At 42.7% G+C, this 20,379-nt stretch overlaps 1 protein-coding gene across 4 annotated transcripts in view; it reads right to left on the bottom strand.

The window, feature by feature from the left end:
* Positions 1-20,379, bottom strand: part of ripor2 (RHO family interacting cell polarization regulator 2) — a 69,101-nt gene that overhangs the window by 9,337 nt on the left and 39,385 nt on the right. For all 4 annotated transcript variants that reach the window (XM_085445235.1, XM_085445234.1, XM_085445237.1 and 1 more), the window contains exons 2-7: positions 14,130-14,250; positions 9,013-9,168; positions 8,202-8,280; positions 7,539-7,562; positions 7,270-7,323; positions 82-231 (exon numbers count right to left, since the gene is read on the bottom strand). In XM_085445235.1, coding sequence (XP_085301361.1) covers positions 82-231; positions 7,270-7,323; positions 7,539-7,562; positions 8,202-8,280; positions 9,013-9,168; positions 14,130-14,250 — 584 coding nt within the window. The remainder of the gene's footprint in view (positions 1-81; positions 232-7,269; positions 7,324-7,538; positions 7,563-8,201; positions 8,281-9,012; positions 9,169-14,129; positions 14,251-20,379) is intronic.

The following is a 20,379-nucleotide window of genomic DNA, read 5'->3' as shown; positions in this document are numbered from 1 at the left end:
GTAACCCTACAATTACAGTTACTTTTTACAGCTCCATTCGCTTTACAGGACTAAGAGTCTGCAGCTGACAGCTCTGAGTACCTCGGTGTATTCCTTGTACCGACGATTAACCTCCGCGATACTCTCTTTGGTGCCTTTGGTGGAGGGCGAGGACGAAAAGGCCTGCTTCATCCGGATGGCACCCTCTCTGAGACGGCTCTGGATGCAGAAGGCCTCGTATAGCTCATCAACCTGCACACACACACACACACACACACACACACACACACACACACACACAGTCCCCTCCATCTTTAATCGGCCCTCACGAATTTGTAGGCGGGGTAACACACACGAGACAGAAACTTGTGCAGTTATGAAATAAAGTTATAAACTTCCATATACATGAAAACATCCCCGGGCAAGGAGCAAATTCCCAAAAACTTCCAACTGCCATGTGAATTTTTCTGTGTTTGCTTCCCACTGGGTTTCATTCACGGATGGCACAGCTTCAGGCTTGTGCAATGAGAGCAGAAATAAGCACAGACATGATTAACTTTTGCTTTACACTTTATTTCAGATACACATCTGGTCACATGGTCAATAAGACTGTACAGGAAGTCCAAAACAGAAAAGGCCTGCAGAAGTAAACACAGTAAAAGGCTGACATTGCACACACAGACAGAAAGACAGTCATCAAGACCGACAGGAGAGACAAATGGATAAACTAAGAATGGATAAAAATGTCCTGAAGTAAGCTGGCACATGCAGCTGCTGTATATCTGTGTAACTCTAACCCGACGCCTGCACTGTCCCAGTCTGCGAGCCCAGTGGGACACTCCCACGGCGAGGCAGCAGCAGACGGGGTTTAGAGCTCATTTGTCTGCCCGACTGCAGTTTGCAGCACTAGCCTGACCTAACCCAAACCCGCAGGGAGAGGGAACGATTCCATCAACATCCTGCTGTCTCAGTGTGAGCTAAAATGTCAGCGTTTCAGCTGAAATCAAATCATGATGATGCTGAAGCAAAAAGCTCAGCTCAACAGATTCACTCCGCCGTGAAGCCACAGGCACAGCAGATTTAGATGATTTTATTATGAGCAAAGCTTTGGTAATGAAGTCATTATAATTCTTTATAATAACGCTGTTTCAAACGTTTTTAATTGTTTCACATTTCCAAACACAAGTGCTCCTTAACCAACCCTACTCTATAAAAATCAAGTTCTCCTCATCAATATTTGTATTTCCTAAATTTTTCACATACTTCATTAAAATTCAAACATTTAAAAGGCTCCAAAAACAGACACGAGTCATTATGAAACAACACTGAGCTGTAATCCCAGCACTTTTTGAGGATGCGGTTGACTCACTCAGAGCCATTGTACCAACAACAACATTTAGCAGCGGTCCAGATTTTTAGCGTCCTGTCCTTTGAATCTTTTGGCTTATTTTGAACTAAAATTCACATGTGATGAAGCGGCAGGCGAGCAAAAAACAAAACACCTCTGGTGAGCCTCATCAAAGGGAAATATCTCCGGCCGCCTGACGAGAGCGCTGAAATATTGATGCCTCGCGCTCTTTATGGCAGTCATTAGGGAGAAGCAGGAGAAAATGGGCTATTCTGGCTCCTGTCGTCCCAACAGCTTATCTAACTGTTTGTTTGTGTATCTTTTGTGCATCAGCCGAACGCTGCCAGCCTGTTTGTGAGTGCAGACTTTTTGCACGCGCCGACGTGCTGACATGTGCATGGAGAGCGAGTTTTTGCAAGCGGTGGGTGGGCAAAGGAGTGCTTCTAATAAAAAAGAGTGAAAGTGGTTTGCGGTGGGATGGATATTAGAGTGTGTAACTCTTTTTGACACACACATACGCACAAACCCACCCACTCCACCTTATACCAACTAAGCCTTCACCACCCCCCACCCTCAACCGGGACCCAGCCCGTCTGTCTGTCTGTCTGTGGTATGTGATGTATGTGGCGGGGCGGCAGCAGCTGAGCTGAGCCGGCTGGAAAACAATTTCAAACCTCAACTGTTATTCTCAGCACTCGGAGAAAATAACGGGTTTTGTTTACGTTGAAGGGGAAAAACACAAAACGTGTTTTTGTGCATGATCCAAGGAAACTTTTTACACCTCACATAAATAAAGACACGACTACAACGAGGTATTCATTGCCTAATGAAAAGCCATCATTCTTTAGAGGCAATCAGCGGCCGTATCATATTATCAGCTTAATGGTGCCAATTTTTGTCCCCAATTACAAAAAAGCCCTTTGCTGCCTTCGAGGAAACGTCCTTTTGAAGGTCAGCCAGGCTCCTCCACTCCAGAGGGTGGCCGTCAGCATATTGCTGAGCCTTGGGCACATTTCAGCCCAGAGGAAAAAAACCAAAGAAACATGAAAGGCAAAACACAAAGAAACAAGAGTAACCTCAGCACAGGAGGAAGGAGAGGACTGCACCCGGCAGAAGCGCTGATGCTCTTTTGGACGCGCATACACACAGACAGACGGACATGTGTTATACATCCTGATAGCAGCTCCTGTGGAGATCTCCCCGCCTTTCTGCCCTTTGTCTCCATCGGTTATGTATCATTCAAGAACCGTAAAATAAATAACTAAAATAAAAAATAAATTAAAAAAAGAATACATCTGAAACATTACATGGTTGTAATTTTGACAAAGGCAGAAAATATACAAAAAATTGTAAAAAAAAAAAAAAAAATCAAAACAAAACACTACATCAATTTTCTTTTAATGGAAGCTTCCCTAAATAGTAAAAATCCATTTTTTCCCCACTGTGGATCAACAAAGAAAAACAATCTGCAGATTTCTCAGGAATAAAAATAATCTTTTGGAAATGTTACACCAATGCTAATAACAGTAATTTTAACATTAATTAAAATAAAAATATAAAAATATGAACATTTAAAGCACTTCTTTAATCACAGGAAGAGTACTGTTTAACAGGCCGCCCGTAAAGACCATCTGAACCTTTTTAAATCACCTCTCTACAGAGACATTAAATGGAAATGTATTCTAAATTAAGTCCTCTATTGGACTGTGCTAATTGCAGCTCGCTGCGATGACAAATAACCTGCACGGCTCAGAGACCGAGGGATTATTGGAATTACTGGGGAATCAGTTATGCTCAGAGTGAGCACGATATTGCATATTTATGTATTTGGTGTAAAATAAAAAAATATTTGCATTTTGAAACCATTTTGAATGCATCCCTTCCTAAAACACTCCTAATAACGTTTTCTTGGTAGTTTGAAAGGCAGCTGTGATTAAGAATCGCTGAACGTTTTAAAGGATTATCTCACTATCATCAGTGCGTATGATTTAAAAACGTGGGGTTTTAGATATTAGCAGTGAATCTTTCAGATATGGCAGCAATCCTCTTAAGATATGGCCATTATTCTGGATCATAGATGGCGCCTCGCGCACGTGCACACACTTTGTGCCGGGGGACCAGTGATTATAAGCAGATTAAAACAGGCGGGCCACACCAAACAGCTTCAAACACACATGAAGCTCTCTGGGGAGCTGTGGGTGTGTGTGTGCGCGCGTGCCAGTGGCAAGATTAGCATTCAAGGGAAGTGGGGAAAGCAGAAAATGCCCTATATTACCAAATAATCACATGTAAAGCATGCACACTCATTCTGGATTGAATTTGGCTCGTGTTTAACACACACGCGCTCTCTCAGGGGAAGAGGAGACGTCTGGCAGACGATCGTCTCACCTTCAGTCTATTTAATGATGCCCTGCTGATACCAGCGGTCAACACCCACTCCCCCAAACACCCCCCACCCCCACACACAGATATATATAGTCTCTGTCCCATGCAGGACATCATACGGGTTGTATCGTGCCACCTGCTTCCTCCATGTGTGCCAATTACTACTCAGACATCTGCAGGCAGCGCAGGAACAAAAGAGCAGAGCTGATGTGACTCACAAACTAACAACTTGCTGATGGATGATTGTTAAGTCATCCCTCACGGCAGCTGTCCTACACAAAGAGACACGCCTGAGCCTGAGCAAAAACACTGACAAACATGTTCACGCTTACTGTAGCTCAGCTGCTGAAACGCCATTTCTTTCGCTTTTTTCCCCACTCGCAGTGTCTTTGCTGAACAATGTTTTGTTTACACATGCACTGACCAATCACGTACATGTGTTTAAGACATGCGGAGTAGTCCAGATGAGTTTATTGTTCCCCATCCTATATGTTGCTTTTAGTTCTGAAGTCCTCATCTGTCCCTTTTGGTGCAAAAAAATAGAAAAAAAAAAAAAACTAATCAGCATCAGCTGCCTGATAAAAAAATGCATACTTCCTGTTTGCCCTGTCCTACATACTGTCGATTTGTTTGGACCATAACCAGCGTGTTATAAGCCTTCTAATGCAATCATACAAGTCACACGTCCCTCAGACTTTATGTCCTTACCACTACAGCTACTTATGGTTACTGATGCGTAGTTTAAGTCAGTCTGTGTGATGCTGAAGTTGTTTCTACATTATATTTTCACACATTCTGCCCAGTGTCAGGAAAAATCAGGTCGGGACATTGGCCAAAGATGCCCTTGAACACATGTAGCACACAGCAGGTGACAGTCCCCTGCAGACATGTCTGTTAGTCTGGGTACAGTGGGTAGCAGCACACATGGCGCCCAGTGAACCAGATATTTGTGCTCTCACATGCACCTCTGTGAAAGTGAGTGATGATTAAAGAAAGTTTGGGCTGAAAATGACTTTTCTTTTCCAAACTCACCGGCCACTCCATTAGAAACACCTGGTCAGCTGCTTGTTGATGCAAGTATCTAATCAGCCAATCACATGGATCAAGAGGATGTTTTCTCTGGACACTTTGGGCCCTTTAATACCAACTGTATTACTTTTAATTAGAAGAGAAACTAGCATCTGATTAATTTAAAAATAAAGACAAACCATTTGTCAAGTCACAAGTTTGAGTCTTTTCTTTAAACTATTTTATCTCTGATAAGCTACACAAAGTCAGATAGTGAGTATAAATAAAAACTGATTGAGTATTAGGCTTAATTTTAGTTACGCTTCAGCTTTTGAGTTTTTTTACATGGCACGATAAATCAGACACTTCACTGCTATTTCAAATATTTACCCTTTCATTCAAATCTATTTTTGCATGAAGCCTGAATGAACAGAAGAGCTTAAGAATAACGCTAAGCAGTACGTGTTTGCTTAACATCATCCGTCACAAGACAGAACAAGCGCCGACTTCTTTTATCTCTCTTATCAAAGTCAAAGTGGAGCAAGCTGCAGATACACTTCCTGAGTTCCCTCTCATTTTTTCCCCCCATCTTTGAGGGCCGTGTCAATCGCTCCTCGCTGCAAACTGCCCTGACCCAGATTCCCTGTCGCCTTCATCCCCGCAGAATCGCAGTCACGCTGCTGTGTTGTTGTTTACCTGTGTATGCTTTTGGGACAAATGTTCTGAAGGTGGGTTTTGTAGTCGAGATGCATGTGAACATAAAGGGTTAACGCCACCCAACAGACGGCCCCATCGAGCTCATCGGGACTTCAAAGGCTCTGTCTCCGGGTAACCATGGTTACCTTTGGAGCTGCGCTGTTGTTTGGGCGTGTGTGCTCTGATTGCCTGCTGTCACATCTGATTTGACGCACAGCGAGGAAGACCATTAAAGCTCTACAAAAGGCGATGTGGAAGAAAAGTCAAAACCTTGTAGGGGATTAATGTCCCCAAATGGCAACCTGTGAGGTGACTACAAAGAGGATGCAGGGGGCCAAAAATCCCTACCTGGCAACCTCAGAAAGGATGTTTTTACCTCAACCATGGAAACAGCTGGAAACTTCCCTAATATATAAACAGATTAGAAGAGCAGGAATGCTAAGCTAATGCCTGGCAGCAAAAAAGCAGGTGAAGTTACGCCTAAAACTGCAGCTTCACTCAATAAACTCAACGTGAAACCGGTGGAAAGAAAAGTTGTGAGAACAACAAACATTTTAAGAAATGTGTCTGTCTGTCTGTTTTTGTTAAGAGTTACGCTTCAGTCACAAAGGCCTGAGAAATATCAGTCACATCCTGGGAGCCAAAGGTTGATAAAAAGCGGTGTATTCTCTAATCGGTTGGCGAGTCGTTGCTGGAGGTTGCTGGGTGAAATTGGTCACAAAGAGCTGCTGAGATTTTGTAGATGCAACACCACTAACTGTGTGTCATTAACATCACGCTCACTGTGACAATACAGGAAGTATTGAAAAAGGCACCATTTACCAAGCCCTAGAAACTGGTCTGCGACCATTATGCAATCCTTGGTCATAAGGCAAACTACAGGCAACTGTAGCTAGCAACCAAAGCACCCAATATGGCAGGCTGCTCTTGAGCAATGTGTGCATGAGAAACCTCGACATAGTGTTGCACCAAAAATCTCTTTGCAATTGCTTTGGTTGACAGCAGATTGCTGTGGTCACTCATAGTTTGCATTGAACTTGCATGCAAACAAACTACTTTCCGAGTGGTGCTGAAAACAGGAAAAATGTGACAACAATAGCCTTCAAAGTAAAACTTTGAAACATTTTAGCTGTAGTGGTGAAGCACAGCTTTCATTCTGAAGGCAAACATTCTCCGTTTCCAGTTTGCATCACTTTTTTTTTTTACTAGATTTACCAAGTGCACGCAAACTGTCTGCGACCATGACAACCAAACTTTGCCCATAGATAACAATTTCCACCTAGAATCAACATCTAAACATGTATCAAACTCTCTCTTGTGTGTAAATCCATAGTAAAAATGGGCCCTTAATAGTTTCTGATTTCTGTGTTTATGCTAGTGCTGTGCAGGTAGCTGGCTTTCTGTCATGATCAACAGCTACTTTCACACTTTAGTCTTTGCACAGCTCAAAAAACAAAACAAAACAAAACAACGCAAGATGTCATTTTTCTGAGCTTTTCATGTGATGGTAGGTAGGTGTTACCTTTGAACAGCCAACTCGCTGAGTGCTACAGTTAATACCGCACCGATACGGTTTCAAACCAATAAAATAGATGCATTTAAAACTATCAAACATTTACTTAGAAACAGGTAAAAATATGCATCAGCACTCTGTTTCCTGGGTGAATGCTTGGATGGGATGAGGCCTTAAATACCAGTTTCAGACTTAAAATAAGCTCTTAATCAAATGCCCCACGGACTTACATTAAAAAGTCCAACCGAAGACTCCCATATAGATCGCCTCAAATACTTTCTTTGGTTTAGAGACTGACAAAACAATAAATATGGCTGTAAAGAAATCCGAACAGCCTTACCTTGCTAATATGAAACTCCAGACGTCTCATGTACCTCTCGATAGTTTTGATTTGCTGTAGAAAAACAGCGCAAAAATTTACAGGTCAGAATTTGGCTTCATCTGTTTTTTGTTTGCACCACAGATTATAACAAGGTAATACTTACATATTATACAGCAAAATGTGCAGAAAATACAATGTTCTGTACAAATATGTTATTATAAGATTCACACGATAAACTCCAAACTTGAGCGTGTGTTACAGTAGCCCCTCCCCTCCCATCATCTTACCTTGTCAAGATCATACAGCACTCCCTGGAGAGAAAACACACGCAGACACACACGTGAAATTACAGAGTTACTAAAAGGTAGGGCAGCTTATCCAAGATCACATTTATCTGCCATCAGGAAGAAACTGTTTTTCCTGTGTGCACACATCAGGCAGCCACGATGGCATAAACAATGAAAAATATTTCCATGTGTGCGTTCAGGGTGACCGTGGCTCAGGGGGTTGGGAAGCGTATCTGTAACTGGAAGGTCGCCGGTTCGATCCCCGGGCTCTCTGTCCTGGTCGTTGTGTCCTTGGGCAAGACACTTTACCCTATCGCCTACTGGTGTTGGCCAGAGGGGCCGATGGCGCGACATGGCAGCCTCGCTTCTGTCAGTCTGCCCCAGGGCAGCTGTGGCTACAACCGTAGCTGCCTCCACCAGTGTGTGAATGTGAGAGTGAATGAATAGTGGCATTGTAAATAAAGCGCTTTGGGTGCCTTGAAAAGCGCTATATAAATCCAATCCATTATTATTATTATTATTATTACTCATTAGTTTAAAAATTGATGTAATATATGTGAATTTTTCATTTTCTTTATAAAGCATTTTCGGCTTAAGCTGTGAGTCTCACAGGCTGTAAACATTACGAGGAACGATGTAAGTTAATGCAGAGTAACTTCTCACCAGGCGGGAGTTTCTCTTCATGTCCTTCATCAGACCTGTGAGTTTGTCCAGTTCTGTCTGATGAACCTCCAGATATTCACTTCACAGGGGAAACAGAGAAACACTTCAGTCTTTGCATAATACAATGAATTAAATTAAAACACGACTGCAGAAGTTCAGACGCTCACTAACGTTACGTTCACCGCTACAAATTCACTTAATGACACCAAAGAATACATGTGGAACATAAACATCCACAGAGGTCTGTTAATGCATTCAGAGGCAAACGTCAACAAGCTCAAACAGGCTGTAAATGCACAAACTAAAGCTTCTGGTAATTACTCAGTAAGCCCCTATACCAGGAAAACTCACTGCATAAACATTCTTTATATACAGTTCATGACAAGACCAGACTCCATCCATTATAAAAACACAACCATCAACATTTTTTTAAGGCCAGAAAGAGTGACACATGCACTGTGTGGGAAATGTAAGCAGCACTTCTGTAATACTATCTGTTTAATCAATCTGTAGTCAAGAACAACACAGTGCTTATTGTACTTACTGACTATCTGCTATATGGCTTCTATATATCTACTAACTTTAAAAGGTCTGGCATTAAACATAGAAAGGCTTCTTGTGTTTCAGAATTTGTGTCAAGTATCTAGTCTAGAGGCTTTTTTTTTTCGTTTTATATTTCCAAGTCGAAAAAGAATGGAGCATTTCAAGGTTTCAAGGTACTCTGGAAGACTTCATAGTGTGTACTGTAAGTGAATTTGCTTCATATTAACTACTTAATTGTGTGCATAGAACAAGTGGATGAGTTACTCACTCCAGGCCTTGTTTGAGTGCTGTGTAAACCTCCTCCAGTCTCTTGGGCTGCGGCTCTCTGGAGCTGCTGCCTCCCTTGTGGCCTGACAGGTGGGGCTTCTTAGGCTTGGACTGAGGCTTCTTCTGCACTGCAGAGTTCCCCATGAATGAGTTACATCTGCACACACACAGACAAACGCACAAACACGGGATAAGTTACCATTTGCTGATTGTGCCTCACAAGAATTTCCTAAATCTCATCACACAGGCCCAAAGGCGCCACCTTCCATATTATATTTATCTAATATTTATCACAGGATCTCTGCAGCACTTCAAGTGTCAGGCCACCAGCTGCCAATAAAAGCAAGGAGTTATATTTCTAGATTATTTACACCATCCTGAACACGTCCTTGGGCCAGTTACAGCATGAGTTCATCTCATCTGTCAGATGCATTGACCTTGTTGACTCTGCTCACACCAAAATGAACACGTCCTTGGGCCAGTTACGAACTTGTATGTCCATGTGTTTGTTTGTGCAGGTGTTGTGTTTTTTCTATGTTAATTTAGCTGTGCCAGGGCCCTGTTCCGATTGGTGCGTGGATATACTGCCCCGGCGTGATTGGATCCAGCTGGAGGACCCGCCCATTAAAAGGAGGCTGGAGTGCTACAGCTGGAGAGGTCCTCGCGTTTCTCCTCATCACCCAGCAGTAGTCCTGTGGTAGCCGCTGGCTGCAGTATACGCTTGAAAGTTATGGAAGTGGAGTGGGTAGGGGTGAGCTGCAGTTTCTTTTGATCACCCGTTTTCTCCTGTTTTGAGTTAGTTAAGGAGGTCAGACTCTGTCTTTATTTTTGACTTTGTTTTGGTAAGGTCAGGGGTGCGGGATTTGTGTAGGTTTGTTTTGTTTATTGTTTTGGCCTTGGCTCACCCTGAAGTGTTGACACTCCCGTTTTGGTTCTCTTTATTCACATTGTAAATAAATCACCTCACATCTAACGGATTTGTTTCGTGTGACTGCTTGGGTCTTGGGGGGGAAGCGAGTGCCTCGCTCATGTTATGGCCTGGCCCTAGACAGGTCGTAACAGGCTGCCAATAAAAGCAAGGAGTTATATTTCTAGATTATTTACACCATCCTGAACACGTCCTTGGGCCAGTTACAGCATGAGTTCATCTCATCTGTCAGATGCATTGACCTTGTTGACTCTGCTCACACCAAAATAACTCGTACATACACGCACGCATACACATTTAGATGTGACCGACGCATTTAGCCTACATATTATTCAGACACAAATACAATCATACATTCTGAGCATTTAACGCGGGCGTGCAATCACATGCAAACATGTGCTTCCCCGACTCCTAGCTGCCGTTTATCCTCTGCTGGAGTGAACTTACAAACAAACAAGCAGATTTATCCTCCCGGCGATTAACGACATTCAAGTGATCTTCAGTCTCTTCCCTCAAATGACCAAATGTGTGACCGACTCAAGTGGGAGAATTGAACAAATGTGATCCAGTTACAGAGAGTTGTCATATTTGTATAAAAGGCAGTGAAATGGGCTCAGACACTTTGTGTGGAGCTTCAGCTTTCTTTCATTTTTTTACCACCACACATCATTTTTTTAAAGGTAATCATTTGGAGGAACAGTTTTCTGTAAACCACCAGTAGGGGTCCATTGGTGGATTATTATGTAGATATGCTCTTATTCAATTTAATTTTCCCTGATCAGACAATCGCAGTCATTACTGACATAAGGAGGAACTTGAGATATTAGCAGCCTTCCAGGATTAATCCAGCAGTAAAAGACCATCTTTGAAAAGGGAGGCATTTTCAAAACATTCCTACTTTGGATGCACCGAATCTAATGGAGAAGGCCTGGTTTAAAGCTATAAATGTCTGCATTTTGTGGACTTGAAGCTAACTGATATATCAGAGATGTCAGAAGTGTTCGTGTGACGTCTTTGAATGCGAATTTCGAAAAAGTTTTCATGTCCCATCCACGGTGGCCCCCGAGAGGCCAAACGGACAATAACGTGACAGCCCAGCTGCAGGAAGTGACAAACGGCAAACGGCTAACAGCAGACGTGTGTCTACAGTTTTATTTAATCATGTGACTAAAACACACATTGCCTGCGTCTGTTTCTCCCTAAAAACACAGATCGGTCGCATGTTTTTGTTTCTGTCACTTCCACACGCCGTCTATCATTTTATCATGTCCCCAGAAACCCTTCCAACATGTTTTGTGTGCTTCTGCGGCATTTTTGTATTTGCTGCTTTTCTTAAGTTGCTTTGCATTTGACCTCTCAGGGCCACCGTACGTAAAAATAATCAGCAACCCAAGTTGTGTGGATGTTTTGCTGACTTTCATGTTAAAGCGCGATGCTTTGAGCGTGAGCATTTTAGATCCACTAATAACAATAAATAACTAGACAAATAATCACCAGTAAAAGCTTCACAGGCAGCTGCCCTCCATCAGCCAGAGAAACCACACAGACGAAGCTTCATGTGAAGCTTCTTCGCTCATTTAAACTGATGATGAAGAAGAGGCCCATTAGTATTATTTCTCAGTAATTATTGTGCTTAACTGCAAGTTGTTATTATATTAGGGATAACAGATGAATATACAAATGACTGACTGTGCCACAAATGGTAGCCTTTTGTGTTTCGTGATAATTCACTGCAACCAAGCAGAGTGAAAGGAGTGCTGGGGCAGATGTTATTATATTAGAGATAGAGAGCTTAGCCCTGATTGGCTGAAAAGTCTGTATGGTTTTTCATTGACTGACCTTTGCCATAGGGGACATAACCGTATACGACAGGTTGTAGGTACAACCCTCTGTATGCATTCAGGTTGAAGCCTTTAAGAAAGATTTTTCCAGCAACCAAGGAAGGTTTCTCCCATCCACACATCCATCTGTCGCTTATCCAAGTCCAAGTATTGAGGTCAGGAGTCAAAGCAAAGATGCCCAGATCTCCCTTTCCATGGTTACATCATCCAGATTTTCCAAGGGTGACACCAAGGTGTTCCCAAATCAGCTGTATGACATGTAATCTCTCAGGGGTCTCCTGGGTCTTGGATTAGACCAGAACACCTCACTCACAGTGGCATCCAGGAGGAATCCCAGATGCCCGAACCACCTCAACTGCCTCCGTTCGATTTGAAACAAGCTTTTGGGAACAAACTGATAAGCTGAATGTGTTTTCAGTTAGTCTTCATGGGTAAGACTTTACCATTTCTAAGCCTCATATCTGCGGCTGAAAAAAAGGGGGCAGAGTTTTCTAAGTGGCAGAACCACCTCACGAGTCTCTTTCTCCTCACATTAATCCATTTTAGGTCACACTCATCTCTCCCACGCATGCACATCTCAGCTTTTAAAACCATTACGGATTTAGCTGACAAATGACATTTTCCCAGTCTTAATGAAATGATCTGAGAGTCATTCCAGGGACGCAGCGACAACCAATTCCAGCACTAGACGAGCTGGAACGTGCCGCGTTTTGCTGTGTGCCAGCAGCGGCACAAGTGAAGCTTATAGCTGCCACAAATGTAGGGCAACACCGAACGAGAGCGCTGCATAGCCGTGGGGTCATGCGAGCTCTGGTGCAGTAGGGTTTCTTGGCAGGGACATACACAGAAGCATACATGTCAACACTTCCATACAGGAAATCATGCATAATGATGAATTTATCCTTGTGCGCGCACAAAGTGCAAATTCTCCATCATGCAAACGCGCAGAAGTGCACACAAAACTCACGCATGGACACACACATGGAAAGTCCCTTCTCAATTACAGTAACAGAGGAGCGTGCACAGATGCTGGCACACTCCAGCGGCTTCAGGAGCTATATCTGTGCAGCTTTCCACCTCGCTCATTATCAGGATGATAACTTGTCTGTTGCTGTCAGTCGCCCACACAGCGACTCATTAGAACCAATTACTCCATTCACTGTCTGAGCAGAGAGAAAGGAGCCACTTCTCTCTGCAGGACCAGGACTGCTGAAGAAGCCCAGACACCGACAATCAGAAGTGTAAGATTATAAGAGATATGGTATATCTGAGACTGTGAGCAGGCTTTGTCTTGTGATGATGATGGAGAGCGCCGTCATAGATGAGTCAAACAGGAAAGCACACAGAAGAAACTCTTATCTCTCGAGAACTTTATCCATCTCTAACTTTTCGAAACCAACCCCGGGCTATGAACGAGAATACATCATGTGACAGAGTGACGATCACTGCTTAAGAATTCGCTTCTTTCACAGGTCTCAAGACTTGCTTTGGCTCGTGGATCACCATGAAGACTGGCTCCATATCCCTGAGTCATTGAATTCCTTTTGTTGAATGAGCTCTTTTGTTTTGTCTTTTAGAAGAGATAACTAATATGATTCGTACATGGATGCGAACAGATGTACACGTCTTCTCCGTGTATAGACACTAGTATGGAGACTGTATAGAGAGTTTTGTTTTTGTGGGTCTAATCTCCCTTTCACCATTTCTGTTTCCACTTGTCAAATTCCCCTTGTTATCCCCTCTCCGTCGATGATGCCGGCATCACAGACTCTTGAATGGTGCCATCTGCATGTGTAATCCTTTAGCTCAGTAAAGTTTGTCTTAATCTTTTCATTCATTTATTTTGTTTTATTGTAATTTATAAACAGTAAAACTCAAACTTTCCTTTACTAGAACATCTAACAACAACATCCAGGTGATGCTTTAGAACAGGGGTCTCCAACTCCAGGCCTCGAGGGCCGGTGTCCTGCAGGTTTTTGATCTCACCCTGGGTCTACACACCAGAATCAAATGATTAATTCATTACCAGGCCTCTGCAGAACTTCAAGACATGTTGAGGTAATTTAGCCATTTGAATCAGCTGTGTTGGATCGAGGACACATCTAAAAACTGCAGGACACTGGCCCTCGAGGCCTGGAGTTGGGGACCCCTGCTTTAGAAGTATTGAGGTACTTACTTTTGTACTGTTTATAACCTATTTATTAAATGCTGACATAGAAGTAAAGAAGTAGCACCATGATGTGTCATTTTCAAACCAGTCTTTTATTCACCGTGTGACCCAGATTACAGTTTTAGAAATAAGTAACTCCAGCTGATCATTGCTGAACAGCTTAGCAGAGTTCCGCTTACCGTGAGCGCCGTTCCTGTAGTGTGCTGAAACCCGCAAACGACTGGCTCCGGATTATGCCATTTGGCCCGCCGGGGGAGTGGGTTCCGGTCGCCATGATCTCCGGGACTCGTGACGACACTCCTGCAGAAAAGGCACAACATGTGCAGGATTTAGGATCGGGGTCAGTAATGCATGAAACATCGTCAACAGTGAGGTTACCTGGAGTGCCGCGAGCACAAAGAAGGCACACTTGGTGATGCTTAGCACTCGGAGCCTGTGCTAACATGCCTCAACTCCTCTGACTTATTTGTCACATACCTCAACTGTTACTGTTATTCCTCAGGTGTGTGTCACAAATCATGACGTCTGTCACTTCAAATCAACTATGTGACAATAAGCAATTCATCAGACTGACAGCTGTTTAACGTCACGCATCTGCTTCAATGGGCCATTTTTGCCTTCTAATCACCACATTTGACTGATTAATTCCACAGACAGCCCAGTGTTTGGCGTGTCTTGTCTTCCACTTCTGTAGTTAAGGCTTTTTCTTCCTTTTTTAAAATCACTGTGCCTATATTTACCAGCAGCAGTCTGTCAGCTTTTAGCCTCTCCTTAAGCCGGAGATGTGGAGTGCAACATGATTCACGTGGGCACTTGGGGAGCAAGCTGAAAATAGATGGCGAAACAGCCAAATTTAGCGGTCAGATAATGATGTAGCAGAGATCAAGCGCCCAAAGGAGGAATCCACTGAGATAACTGGATCACAGTTTCAAACGGCAGTGTGAGAATTTGTCCAGATCGCTGTGCTTCGGTGGCAGCAGGCTGACATTTAACCTCAAAGCACAGTTTAGAAAAAGTTCAAAGAATTAACCAAGGAAAGCTTCCTCATACCTCACGAAAAAGCAAAAGAAAGGAAAATACAGGAAAGTCTTTATAGAGTGAAATCTTTTGTTTTGGTGCGTCAGAGGTCAGCATGGGTCAGAACAGCTGGAAAAGGTTATAGATGTTGCAGAAAGACACCGTGATAGGATGAGAGAAGAGACTGAAATCAGGTCCTTTAAATACCAGGACATGCTTGTTAAATTCTATTCATATACTGAGATGAAAGCACCGTGTTACTCGAGCAATACCCCGCCATCTCCACAGGTGTGCAAACATATCTTCACATACTACAACGCTTTCCTGAACTTTCCTGCACACGCTGCTATTCCTTGCTTTAATGTCAACTCCCTCTGCAACATCACAAGACAAACGGCAACCTGGAACATGCCCGAGTAACAAACAACATCTCAACGTTGGTGACAATAACATGATAACTGTAAACTTTGTGTGAGTCAGAGGAGGCTCGATCTGTCTTGTTAATCTGTATTGCTTCTCGCCTAATACAGAAATGCCTGAAGGAGAAGAACAGAGAGACACATTTGTCACATCAAATTAAACTTTACTAACAAGCAGAGGAGCTTGTCTCAGTATTCAGCTCTCCTCTGCGTCTGCTTCCCCTCCTCTCACAAGCGACACAAACCATCCCCCAGGCGTACGAGTTAAAACAACTTTGCCAAATGAAAGAAAACTCTGGATTTGTGCTGCTGCTTGTAATCATACCCCACTTTTGTCCTACTGGATCCATCTTTATTTCTCCAGAGGACGTCTGTGTGGGGTGGTGGAGCAGGGCAGCACACACATTAAGCCTCTGTCTGTGGTACTACAGGCGGCCAAACTAGCAACCTGATATCAGCTCCTTTGGACTGAGGACCACACAAAGAACCAGCACGCGGTCTGAGGAAAGACTAGATCCTTGTTTTGCAGAGAAGCAACAATAATGTAGCGAGACTGATACGGCTGCGACTATTAATAGCAGCTAGCTGCCTAGAACACAGAAGACCCTGGTGGCTGTGACCGAGTAAATAGGCGATTCGGACCATTGCATAGACAGGCGTTACAATCCTAGTTTTGTCAGGATTAGTTAGAAAATATAAAATATATTTAAAATATATATCTTTACAGACAGAAGACCCAATATTTTATGTTTATTTTTATATTTTAAAAGTGGCTAAAGCCATTTTCACAATTGTACTAAAAGGTGTATAAATCAATATTTTTACATTACCAGCCGATCAAATTACTGCGTAATGTAAAACTTGCTACTCCTATTGCACGCCTTTGCAGTTCTCCTCCAACCAATGATCTGCAGACTTTTTTTGCTCACTGCTTTGAAGTTTGAGCCTGAGAACCCTCCAGAAACTTTTAAAGAATAAGTACAGCAGTGATAAACTGACTCTATACTTCCGCCCTGCACTATCATTTCGAGCATGACTCAGGTCTTGGTGTCGAAACTATGTCTGAACATCAGATACCCCCTTCGCTCGTATTGCACCACCACTGTATAGCTGCGCGGAGAACAAAGAGGGCGTTGCAGTCTTCGGTTCTCTGTTTTCATTTGTTACCCAACTATTTGTGGCACTTTTCTTGCAACATAGAACAACAGCATTGCCTCACTGAAGACATTTACTAAAAACGAGTGTTGCTCTCTCTGCCTTAAGCGACACTGGATCTTCACCTCTCTATTTGCTGCTACATATATAAATGAACAAGAATGAATCCACATACACTTTCATCTGTATCAATGAAAAAAAAAAAACAGATCCAAAAGAGTTTTATTTCTCTCAAGAGCACAAATGGTGTTAAAGATGGTCAGCGAAGTCTCAGTGTGAAGACTCGATGTCATTTTGGTGTTTTGAACCCTGAAGTGACAAGCGAGCGCTTAAATAATGACTTGTCAATTACAACTCATTAGCCAGTAAACAAAACCTGGATAGTCCTCCTTTCTGACTGTAACGATACCGTCGACCATAATTTATAAAATGTTTTATTCAGTGACTGAGCCGAGAAAAGACATTTTTCCCCATAGACTTCTTTACAACTTGAAGTCTTTTTTTTTTTCAAACCAAATGACTTGCCCCCTGCTGGCCGTTAAAAGAATGCAGCATCGCTTTTCAGACTTGGAAGCTGGCAGCACATCCATCTTATATATACAGTCTATGGTCACGACACAAGGACACTCCACACCTCAACTTTGATGTAGCTAAGAGTACTAAAAATCTGTGATATTAGAACCACTTACCTGCACTTCATTACTGTTACTCGCACTGATATGTGCAAAACAAAACCCAGAGTAATGCTTCTGGTCTAAAATATACAATTGGAAAGCAGATTTGTTAGATAATGTGATGTGGTCACATTATCGGGATATGATTCTCCTGAGAGGCGGTAATCACCATTACTAGCCAAAACACAGCAAAGGAAGAGACGTTACACGAGAGCTGCAATTTGCTGTAATTCTCTGAAGCTTTTTGGTCCATTTTGGTGTCTGGATGTTCAACAAACACACTTTTCTGCCTTTCTGTACATGTCTCGCGGACTTTCTGACTCACTCTCCTAAAAGAGGAGCAGTGGGAGGGAAATGATGGTACATCCAGTTACCTAATGCTCTCTGGATAATAACAGAACAGGCCGGACACTGTTTACAGCACTTTCAGAAAGATCTACTGTATTTAGACAAACAAAGATGGAGAACGAGAAGATGTGCTCACTAAACTCCATACACAATGGTACCAGATTATCCCCCGAGTATCCTGATGTACACACAGCCTACGGTGAGGACGCAAGGGAATAACACGGAGTACTTCTCCCTGCCATCAGAGAAAACTGCTGTAAAATAAGAGTACTCACACGATTCAAACACAGAACAGCTTCACAACGGCGTGCACACTAAAACTCTGGCACTGCCTGTCAGGCAGAGGCTGTATGAAACTCAAAGAGTGTTTGTCCTACATTCATTTTCAGGGACTCGCCCACACATTGCTGGATAAATGTGGTGCTTTATAAAAGGTAATCACCTTGTCTCTGCGTGCTCTCAGAACTCAGAAACAAAGTAAATACCTCACTTTTAATTATCAAGCAAATTATCTGCACCTATATCTAGACTGTGAGTTTCTCCAGCTGCTACAAACAGGCTGAATGAAGATCAGCGGTTTGTTACATGATGAGATGATGAGCCAAATAATCGATTTGCTGATCAACACCATTATTTGATCAGCCATTTACAGTTTCTTGAATTTGACAAACTGACTCTTTTTAATATGTTATGATTGGAAACTGTATATACACTCATTGGCCACGTCATTAGGTACAGTGGTTCAATTGCTCATTAATACAAGTATCTAATTGGCAAAGAAATTGGCATCAATTCAGTCCAGTCATGGAGACACGGTCAAAATCACCCGCTGAAGTTCAAACTGAGCATCAGAATGGGGGAAAAAAAAAAAAGGTGATTTAAGTGATGTGGAACATTGCATGGTTGGTCTGAATACTTCACAAACTCCTGATATGCTGTGATTGTCCCACAAAACCATCTCTGGGATTTATAGAGAATTATCTGGTTGAAAATACCTTCGTGATGTCAGAGTTCAGAGGAGAATACCCAGACAGGTTTGAGCTGACAGGCAGGCAACAATAACTCAAATAACAATCGTTGCAATCAAGGTACCCAGAACAGCATCTCTGAATGTACAATGTGTTGAACCTCAAAGCTCATGGGCTACAGCAGCAGAAGGCCACACTTGATGCCACCCATGTCAGCTATGAACACGAAACCGAGGCTACAACTCACCAGAACTGGAGAATAGAAGATTTGAAAAACGTTCCCTGGTCTGATTTGTCTTGATTTCTACGGTAACATTAGCAGGATAGGGTCAAAATTTGGAGTAAACAACTTGAGAACGTGGCTCTACCCAGCCTTGTATCAACAAGTTCAGGTTGCTGCTGGTGGTTAATGTGTGTGGATATTTTCTTGGCACTTTTTCGGCACATTAGTACCAACCGAGCATCATTTAAATACCACAGCCAACCTGAGAACTCTTGATGACCTTGTCCACCCCTTTATGACCAGAGTGTACTCAAAGCTCAGATCATCCACACTGGTTTCTATTGAAGTCTCAGTGTGAATGGGCTCCAGAGATCTTTGAGATGTGCTGGAACGGGAGATTCACATCATGGATGTGCAGCTGACAAATGTGCAGCAGCTGTGTGATGCTCTCATGTCAATATGGAAATCTCTGAGGAATGTCTCCAGAATGTTATTGGATCTATGCCATTAAGAAAAAAGCACCTCTGAAGACAAAAGAGATCCAACTCTTTAGTTAAAGCTTAAGCTAATTAAATATATTCCAGTTTAAATTCCTCTCTAATAATGGTTTAAAGGCTAATTAGTCAAAGCAATAGGAAATCTATCAAGCTTTTACTCTCTTGTAGGGGACAGCTGGTGTGAGTAGTGTGATAAATGTTCACACTATAGTCCAAGCTTTGGGATTTTCTAAACTTTTCAAAAGTATTAGCAAGCTCCTTAAAAAACCACAACATTTAAATAGATGTTTCTCTCTCTCTCACACACACACACACACACACACACACACACACACATAAAGGGCTGAGTTCAACCACTGAATCATGAAAACCTTTCCTCCGCACCTCTTAGTGTCACCGCTCATCTCGTCTAAAGAGCCTTTCAGAGCGAGAACAACAATACCCACTTGCAGTGCGTCCTGGTTTGGTGCCAGGCGTTACCCATGCTGAATACAGCTGCCAGTCAGGCCATTCAATGGTCTTTCATCGCAGCCTTAAACACCCTCATGAGTGTGTTTGTGTGACTGTGGGTTTTTTTTTGGAGGGTCTTGTAAGCATCACATTAATCAGTACTCTTAGCTGCGCCTTGGCAAGACTGGACAAATTACAAATATGCAATTAGCAAAGGAGAGGTGGCTGGAGAGAGCAGTTGCTGTTAGCTCTGCAATGTTCACGTACATTAGCGTATTAGCACCATCACTGAGTGATTCTGTGTGAGGGAGAGAGACAGCCCTACTGAGTTAATGAGGGTCGAGAGAGCCTCAAAACTAATAGTGAGAGCCAACTGCAAATACAAAAGAGCTTCTTCAAGCAAAGTGGGATATGTTTTGGCAAGAGTCACGTGGTTGACATCATCAGCTGAGCTAGCATGATTGCTAGTATGATTGCTAGCATGGTCATTTTCCAGCATGTGCCTTTCCAGCTCACTAATAGGCGTTTATAAACCACCAGACCACATAGACACGGATACGAGGACAAACCTACTGCTTTCTTTATCTTTAACCTCAGTAAACACTTTCCTGACAAATTTCTGATCTTAACAGCTCGTTTAAAGTCTTATTTAACACAGCATGATGTTGATTTTATGAC

Source organism: Copadichromis virginalis, linkage group LG22 (assembly GCF_057382275.1).
Source record: "Copadichromis virginalis isolate Kocher_CV1m ecotype Utaka linkage group LG22, C_Virginalis_male_GT1.1, whole genome shotgun sequence".
Taxonomy (NCBI): Eukaryota; Metazoa; Chordata; class Actinopteri; order Cichliformes; family Cichlidae; genus Copadichromis; species Copadichromis virginalis.
The sequence above is the reverse complement of the archived record's forward strand: the minus strand, read 5'-3'. Positions and strand labels throughout refer to the sequence as shown.